Source organism: Octodon degus, unplaced genomic scaffold (assembly GCF_000260255.1).
Source record: "Octodon degus isolate 3935 unplaced genomic scaffold, OctDeg1.0 scaffold00138, whole genome shotgun sequence".
Taxonomy (NCBI): Eukaryota; Metazoa; Chordata; class Mammalia; order Rodentia; family Octodontidae; genus Octodon; species Octodon degus.
Window position 1 is genome coordinate 7,202,012 of NW_004524714.1, and position 9,867 is coordinate 7,211,878.

Below are 9,867 nucleotides of genomic sequence, written 5' to 3' on the forward strand. Positions count from 1 at the left end.
TGGGATTATAGGCTCACACCGTGCCCAGTGTTAATTACCATCTCAGTGTGCCCGGGGGCATGCCTGGGGCTGGCACAGCAGGCCAGCGGATCGAATTGCTAGCCCCTTTGTCTGCCTAAGCAGGTGTTTTTATCCACTGAGCTATTTGGGCCAGCCCTATTTATTTTTTAATGTATTTGGTACAGGGTCTCACTATGCAGCTCAGACTCCATAATCCTCGCGTTTTCAGCTTCCCCAGTGCTGGGATTACAGGCATGCACTGCCGTGCCTGTCTCTGCGGCCAGCTCAGCACGCCCAAGGGCAGGCCCAGTGTGGCTTATGGTACTGGGGATTGAACTGCAGTCCCTATGCTTGCCTAAGCAGGCAGTTAGTCCCCTGAGCTGTCTCCCCAGCCCTCCCCAACCTCTTGTAGTTGTTTTTTTTTTTTATTTTTTTGCGGAACCTGGGATTGAACTCAGGCCCTTGTGCTGACCAGGCAAGCGCTTATTCTACTGAGCCATCTCCCCGGCCCCCTGTAATTGTATTTTTAAAGATTAGATAAGGTCATAAATTCTTAAATAAAACTGTAAATTTCATTATACTTACGTATTTGTTTTTCTCCTCAATGTTGTTAAAATTTATATATATATATGTGTGTGTATGTGTAGTTCTGGTGGATGAAAATCTTCATTTTGTTTTTCTTTTGTTTTCAGGAGACACTTTTTTTTTTTTTTTTGGTTTGTTTTTGGTGGTACCAGGGATCGAACTCAGAACCTTGTGTTTGCTAGGCAGACGCTTACGCTGCTGAGCTATATCCCTGGCTGGGAAACACTTTTATATACACACATGTATATACTCTTTAACTGATATTAAAAGAAATATGATCAAAGGTTTTGCCAGAAATCAATCAACTAGATCTCTCACATGGAGATGTTTTAACTTCTTTTTAGCTCCAGTTCATTTAGGATAATTATTATGGCTTGTGTTTAGATCTCCCTCCAAAGCCTCATGTAATCATCGGTGAAGCTTTTTCAGAGGAGGCTAATTCTAGTGTGTGAATGATTCATGGTTCAATGATAGGATTAAGGGTAGGTGATTACTAAATTAGTCCACTGATTGGTTTGTCACTCCCTAATCCCAGTAGCCTGGATACAGTATAAGGCACAGAAAGAGGCTTGTCTCATCTCTTACTTGCTTTGCTGTCTTCTGTCTACATGAGCTGTTTTTACTCAGCAGTGGCTATCTGGCATGCCGCCCCACCTTGGAGCCAATCAGTTATGGACTGAAACCTCTACAAACTGAGCTAAATAAACATTTTCCTCTTTAGCTTTGGGTGTCAGGCATTTTGTCACAGCAATGAGGAAAGACAGTGTTATATATGAGAAAATAAATATTACTTAAAGATCTAAAACCAGTTATCAGAGTGTTACTCATTAAATTTTTCAGGTTCCTGTGCAGTACAATGAATGTTTCATATTATCATTCTTTCACTGAAACAGGGCAAGACCCTAGATTTATAATAATTTTCATTTAATGAGGTTCTACTTTGTGTTACATATGATAGTAAATTTCAGTCTTTTTTTTTTGTTTGTTTTTTTTTGGTGGAACTGGGGATTGAACTCAGGCCCTTGTGCTTGCCATCAGTCTGTTATTTTTAACATAACTCTTCAGGTAGTGTTACAGAGGAGGAAAATGGTTACATATTGTATATCATACACACATATTAAAAGAAATAAGGATTTTTTTGGTATATTAGAAAATTTAACACAAAAACAATTTTTTTAATCTTTTATTTACTTGATACAGGGTCTTGCTATGCAGCTTGGACTCTTAGTGATCCTCCTGTCTCAGCCTTCTCAGCAGTGGGATTACAGGTGTGTGCCACCACACCCTGATTTTGCTTGCTGGCACTATATGCCTGGCATGGCATGTGGTACTGGGGATTGAACCCAGCTCCTTGTGCTTACCAGATAGGCACTTAGACTGCTGAGCCATCTCTCCATCTCCTTAACAAGTTTGGTTTAATTTGAAAATTAAAAAAAAAACAAAACACCAAAAAACTCCATTTCTCCCCTTAGTATCTTTTTCTTTTCTTTTTTGTTTTTTTGCGGTACCTGGGATTAAACTAAGGACCCTGCGTTTTCCCTTTAGTATCTTGATCTTTGAAGTTTTCCTTTTAATGCAAAAATCTCCTTTCAGTGTTTATAGTCAGGGATTCTGAAATCAAGATGCATCTATAATCAATAGTGCCATAGTTTAATTGACAGCATATTTTTCTTAATGGAGCAATTACTTCTTAGAAAACAGTAACATTTATTTCCCACAAAATATATGGATATTTTCAGTAATACTAGCTAACCTTTAGGGTTTGTAGTAGGTCAGGTATTGTATTATTGTTACTTGAATGAATAAATGTTATCCTGGTCTTCAACATAGCCTACAAATCTATCTAATGTGACTTCTGTCTCTTCCATCTCTACTACTGTTATTCTCTGCTATCTGCTTACATTGGTCTCCAATGTAGTTGTTAGATGTGCCAATCATATTGCTCCCTAAGACTTTTGGAGTGAATGTTATCTTTGTCTAGAACAGTAGTGGTGAACCTGTGGCAACTTTGTGTAGCCAGCTGCTTGATAGCTCTTCTTGAAAGCTCTAAAAAGTTCACCATCATTGGCCCAGAATATTTCTTCTCTTTCCTCTTTAATTTTTCCTCAAATACTGCATTTCTCAAGGAAGCTTATACAACCCTAACTCTAACCTTAACCCCCCCCAATTAAAATTATAGTCCCTGTCTCACATTTCTACTCCCCCAGATCTCACTGTATAATATTTACTGATCTTCTAACAACTCTTTTTTTAAGATACTGAGGATCAAACTTAGGAGGCCTTGCGCTTGCCAGGCAGGTGCTTATGCTGCTGAGCTATATCCCAGCCCCATATATTTATATTTTTTTAGTTACTGGTTATCTCTTCACTAAAATGTAAACTCCCTAGGGCAAGATGTTTTCTCCATTTTGCTCAATGATAGATCTGTAGTGCCTAAGACTTTCCTGCCACATTACATAAGCACTTCAAAAATACAAGTATTTATTGAATTAAACTGGACTTTCATACTGGCAATATGAAATACGGATATTTACCTTTATTTTATAGATACGAAATTATGCTGTCTAGTAGTCAAATACTTTTCTCAGGAACACTGATATATGTCCCAGTATTTCTCTGGCTGCAGTATTTATCCTGACTTTTTTCTTCGTGTGTGTGTGTGTGTGCGCGCGCGCGCACATGTGTGTGTATTATTGGGGATCAAACCAAGGGTCTTGCACATATTAGGTAGGCACTCTACCACTGAATTATATATCCTGCTCCTCACGTTTTGAGTTTTGATTGGGAACACTGCCTAGTAATGCTTATATTTATCAAGGAAGAAGCAGTACTGTTATAAACCTAATAAGCAAATAATATATCAAGGAGGTGCTAAATGCTATAAGTGAAAGCAGTCCATTGAGATATTTGGCTTTGATGTATTATCTTTGTTGTAATTTTACTTTCACCAAGATTGTTACGAAATACAATAGCAGTTCACGAGATCAATCAATGTAGTTTTTGCACTTTTCCTTTTTTTAGGTACCAGATCATCAGTCAATAAAGTTAAGTAGTCTAGGTGAGAATAAACACTATGAGATTGCAAAGAAATGTGTTGAGGATTTGGCGCTCTACTTAAAACCACTAAGTGGAGGTAAAGGTATGTTCACAAATGTTTTTATTGGTGAGTAGGCTGTGGTAAGTGTAAATGTAGATTAACATCACTGATTTCATGGATCTCAGTCTATAGGGGAAGACAGAAATATACAAGTGCAGTAATTTATTTTAACTACTGTGACAAAAGTATTATTTTATTATTTCATGCCTAATGACTCACACATTATAAGTGTAATAGATAGCTACTGACCAAATCAGCCATTTTATTTTTACTTGAGAAAGAGTGTGGCCTAAGCAGTATTTTGCTGCTTGAGACTTTAGCTAAACAAACAGAAAAATATATCTGCCTTCATGCATAACATTTGTATTTTAGAAAAAAAGAAAAACTATAATAAGCAATTAGCATAATTGTAAAAAGGAGATTATTTAGTAAACCCATAACTGGTATAAAAGGATTGCACCTACAGGGATGAAAAGTATCATGGTAAAGGGGAAAAGAGTAGATGGCTGTTTTTAGAGAATGTTTAGTATAACACTAATTAAGGTGACTTGAATTTGAAATGAGGTGAAAGAGGTAAAATAGCTTACCACATAGGTTCTGGGGATAAAGTTTCAGAAAGTGGGAATAGCCAGAAAAGAAAGAGAACAAAGTGAAGATAGAAGAAATACAAGGAGAGTAGTAGAAGAATAGACAAAACAGGGAGGCCAAGTAATAAATAGACTTTTAGGCCATTTAAAGACTTGAGCTGTTAATCTGTGTAATATTGGGAGTCATTGCTGGGTTTTGAATAGAGTAGTGGCATGATCTTACTAATATTAAAGGAACCACTTTGGCTGCTCTGTTGTGAATTCTGTATAGAAAGGTAAATATAGAAGCATGATAATCAGATAGGAAGCTGTTAGTGTAAGGCAGCAACATAGAGTTGGTGAAAAGTAGTTTAGATAAATACATTGAAGTAAATTTTGGTTGGAGATTTCTAATATTCATTTTGATATTGAACAGACAGTAGGTATATAAGTTTTGTGTTACTGGATGATGTCTATAAGCTGTAACTTTGTAAATCATGGTCATAGTGATAGTCTTTAAAGTAATGAGCCTAGATATCACCCGACCAGGGAGTTTAAGTAAGTATAATATGAGTCCTTTAGCATTCAGAAGACACATGAAATCAGAGAAAATAGAAGAAAACAAAGAAAATGGAGTGTTTTTGAACCCCAAAATAGTGTTTAAAGGAGTGAGGAGTATCATCTGTTTTGATTGCTGTTGAGAGGTCAAATAAGCTAAAGAGAATGGCTTTAGCAAGTTAGAGGTATTCATCCTGATAACAGCAGTTTTGGTCAAGAAGTGGTAGCAGAAAACTAAATTGGAGTGGACACTAGAGATCATGAAACAAGAAGTTGGAAATAGTTACAAAAACCCTAGAATAATCACTGAGAAGAGAGGAAAGAAATGAGATGCTGTTGGTTTAGAAAAAAGGATTTTTTTTTGGGTGGGGGGTGTCTGCTTAGGGTGCCTTCAGGGCAGGTCTGGTTTGAGGATGAGGGGATCGAACCACAGCTTCCTGAGCCTGATTGTTTTGTCTGGTTCAGAAAAAAGAATCAGTAAAAAAGTAGTTATTTTTAAGATGGTTGGAATAACAGCATACACAGGCAACAAGTAGAGTGGGAAAAATTAATGATATTCAAGTGAGAATTGCTGGAATAGGTTCAAATGATTTCACCATGAAGAAGTGTTATAATGTCTTATGTACAATTAAAAAATTAGAACTTTCATTAATCATTTTTAGATCAAAATTTGCAGTCAGTCATCTTTGACTTTTCCTTATGTTGCTTTAGTAAAAATAGAAAGCAGGTTAAGTAAATTGAAATTTGTGTATTTGGACACAGACAATCCAGTAAACAAGATAGCAATATAAATTCTGAAGTCACAAAAATTAAGCTCCCTGAAATGTTAATAATCACAGACAGAATAGTCATTGTTAGTAACTTAATGTTATGTGCAGATAATGAAAATTGTCTTTTTTTTTTTTTTGGCGGGGGGCGGATACCAGGGATTGAACTCAGGACCTTGTGCTTCTCAGGCACACACTTACTCCGCTGAGCTACATCCCTGGCCCAAAAGTGTCATTTTTATTTTTTAAAATTTTATTATTATTTTTGTTAGTGTCATTTTTACTGAAAAATGTTTAGTTCCCCTTGTTTCACTTTTCTTAAAGGTGTGGCTAGTTTGAACCAGAGTGCACTGAGCCGTCCAATGCAAAGGAAATTGGTGACACTTGTAAACTGTCAACTGGTGGAGGAAGAAGGTCGAGTCAGAGCCATGCGAGCCGCACGTTCACTTGGAGAAAGAACTGTAACAGAACTAATATTACAGCACCAGAATCCTCAGCAGTTATCTGCCAATCTGTGGGCTGCTGTCAGGGCTCGAGGATGCCAGTTTCTAGGACCAGGTAAGATAGAGCACCATCTCAGCTTTGTTGTTGGTCATCAGGGCTTGAGATTCCAATTTCTACTATTAAGTAAAAATCTTGAAAATCAACTCATCCATATTTATGCATACATATCTTGGCATAGTTAAAGATGAACAACAAAGATCTTTTGTTAATCATACACTGTATTAATAGATATCTTGGTGTTATAGAACAAATTTCTCATTTAATTATAAGCCATCATTGAGATGGGTGACATAGTTAGAACTTTTTAGAAGTCTGAGCTAGGAAGAGGTCTAAGACAGCACAGGTAGTAACCAATCAAAAAAGGTAAACCATTTTTTCTGTCTAGGGTGAAAAATACTCTTGACTCTTTTTAGAACTTGGGAAACATAAAAATTAATTGAAAAAAACAATTACCAGAGAGAGTATGATTCTTTCATGGTTAGTACTTCCTTGTTTTCTTTTTTAAAAATTCTTCTTATTGGGCTAGAGATGTGGCTTAGTGGTAGCATGCTTGTTTAACTTGCATGAGGCCTTGGCTTCAATCCTCAGCATGAACTGCGTAGCCAGTGAAGGCCAGCCTGGACTATTGTGAGACCTGTCTCAAAAAACATCCCAGGCAAGGTGTGATAGTGCACACTTGTGATCCTTGCACTTGGGAGACTGACACAGGAGGTTTACTGCAAGTTCGAGACCAGCCTGTCCTACTTAGTGATTTCAAGGCGAGCCTGAACTATATATAACAAGACCCTGTCTCAAACAAAACAAGACAAAAACCAGTCCAAAAATTTATCAACTAAAAGCAAAATAGACTTTATTTAGATACTTAAACTACTATCAGAAGGCATCTTTGAGACAACAGGAAAAACAACATGGCTTGGATACTAGATTATAGTAAATAATATGTATAACTTTCTTAGGTATGATCTCATTAAATTTTTACAAGTTTTACTCATTACATTCTTCTGTATTTAATGGTAAAGTATTATGTTATATGGGACTTATTTCAAAATATACCAGCCAAAAGTCAAAAATCAAAACTGCAGCCAAAAAACTAGAAAAGCAGAATAGATGAAATTTTTCTGACAACTATTTTATGGGTGGATACAAGGTATGTCTATTTTTGTTATGCTTCAAATTTTCCATATTACAAAGTTAAGTTTATAATATTTTTTAGTGTAAATTTTTATATTATTTAAGAATGTTATCTTTGTATATTCATGTTAACTTACTTTAAACTAAGAAGCATCAGATTAACTATCAGATCTTTCTCATTCTCCAACTCAATGACAAAAGGACAACCCAATGTAAAAGGGATCAGGGTGATGAGTTTTCCTAGCACACATGAGCCTCTGAATTTGTCAGTACTGTCAAAAAAAAAAAATCTTTCAAAGAGACATACCAACAAGTACATGAAAAGATTGAACACCTTTACTTACTAGGGAAATACATTGCAAATGAAAACTTCAGAGAGAGCTTGGGGTGTAGCTCAGTGGTAAAGTACTTATGTGTCATGCTTAAGGCCTGAGTTTGCTCTCTAGCACCTTCAGGAGAGATAGGGAGACAGTGAAACACAAGAACAAAGAGAATCAGAGGTAGAAGGTTAGAGAGGAAATCATGAAGACTAGAAAAAAGGAAAAGAAAAGCATTCTTCTAATCCCAATACTCTGAGAGGTTGAGGCAAAAGGATTACCAAGTTCAAACCCAGCCTGGACAACTTAGACCCTATGTCAAAATAAAACACTAGAATTTAAAAGGACTGGGAATGTAGCTCATTGCAGAAGATCTGGGCTCAATCCTCAGGATTGCAGAAAGAAAAAAGAAACCCATAGTAACACACTCCTCATACCTATCTGTCTTCTTTAAGAAGTGGAAAGTAGGGCTGGGGAGGTAGCCCAGAGGTCTAAGCACCTGCTTGGCAAGCGCAAGGTCCTGAGTTTGATCCCCAGTACCACATGCCGTGCTTGCCCTGAGACCTGGCATGGTAGCACATGCCTGTAATCCCAGTGCTGGCAAGGCTGAGAGACAGGAGGATCATTACTAGTCTGAACTGCATAGTAAAACCATGTATCAAATAAATTTTAAAAAAAAGTTGAAAGTAACAAAGGTAATGAAAATTTAGTCATATAAATTGGTACACTGCTGTGGGGAAAACAATTAGGCAATTTCTCTGAAGTTAAATTTGACCCAGCAGTTTCACTGGGGTATGTGCCCAAAAGATGAATGTATTTTTTAAAAATTTTAATTGTTGTTTTGATAAAGGGTATTGCTATGCAGTTTGGACTTTTAGTGATCCTTATTAGCCTCTCTAGTGCAAGAATTGCTGGTGTGCGCCACCACACCGGGTTCCGGGGTGGCCAGGGATCTGGGGCTGGCACAACATGTGGTACCAGGGATCAAAAATGGGACCTTATGCTTACCAGGCAGGCACTTAACGCTGCCAAGCTATCTGCTTAGCCCTAAAGGATGAATATTTACAGAATTCTATTCACAGATTTTTTTTTTTTTTTTTTTTTAAATTTTTGGGTGTGGGCTAAGGAGAGATAGCTCAGTGACATAAGTGCCTGCCTGGCAAGTACAAGATACTGAGTTCAATCTCTGGTACCACCCCCCACCCGCAAAAAAAAACAAGCAACAAAAAAATTTGAGGATGCTATTTGCTACTAGGGATTTGAAGTCAGGATCTTGCACTTACCAGGCAGGTGTTTATGCCACTGAGTTGTATCATATCCCTGACCCCACAAATGTTAAAAAGTGGAACAATCTAGTTACAGTAAACTAATAAATGGGTAAAAAAAATGTGATGCATTCATAAATGGAATATTATTCAGCCATAAAAATGAATGGGCTATTGATAACATGTTACATGTGGATGAACTTTGAAAGTAATGGAGCATATGACAATTAACTGCTTAATGACTTACGGGCTTTTCTTTGGGGTAATGAAAATGTCTTAGAGTCAGATAGTTGATAGTTGTACAGCATTATGAATATACTAAATATCACTGCAGTGTATACTTTCTTTCTTTTTGCAGTACCAGGGATGCAAACCAGGACCTTGTGCCTATAGCATGTGCCTTCACTGCTGAGCTATTCCTAACTCTGTGCATTTTTTTTTCTGTGCAGTTTTAATTGGTTAATTTTATGTGCAATTTACATTAAAATTTTTTTTAAGTCCTTAATTCTAACTTCAGTTTTGCTACCAGGTATATTACCTTGGCTTAGTCACTTCTCAGGGCCTTAATAGTCTCACCTGGGAAAAGAGGATTTGATTTTGAATCTGTATTCCTAATCATCTTACTTTTAAAATTTATTTTGATTGATAGTCATACTTTTATTTTTTTATTTTTATTCTTTTGCAGAACCAGGGATTGAACTCAGGCCCTTACGCTTGCCAAGGAAGCACTTATTCCACTGAGCCATCTCCCCAGCTGCAAGCCATACACTTTTTTCGGAGCTGGGGATTGAACTCAGGCCCTTGCGCTTGCCAGGCAAGCCATGCATTTTTAATTTTGAAGTAATATCAGATTTACTCAAAAGCTGGTGCATGTCTGTTATTCCAGTACTTGAGAGACTGGGGCAGGACGATTGCCACCTTAACTGCATATCAAGACCCTGTCTCAAAAGAATCCAATAAATAAAAATTTTAAAATTTTACTGAAAACCTTAAAAAATAATGGAAATAATTTCCTGTGTACTCCTTCTCTGCATTCACCAGTTTTTATTATTGTGCCATATTATCCTTGTCTGCCTG

General features: G+C 36.9%; 1 protein-coding gene across 1 annotated transcript in view; it reads left to right on the forward strand.

The window, feature by feature from the left end:
• The window catches only part of Rc3h2 (ring finger and CCCH-type domains 2), a 63,760-nt gene that overhangs the window by 8,866 nt on the left and 45,027 nt on the right, over positions 1-9,867 (forward strand). The window contains exons 3-4 of the mRNA XM_004641627.2: positions 3,607-3,724; positions 5,898-6,131. Of these exons, the coding sequence (XP_004641684.1) occupies positions 3,607-3,724; positions 5,898-6,131 (352 nt within the window). The remainder of the gene's footprint in view (positions 1-3,606; positions 3,725-5,897; positions 6,132-9,867) is intronic.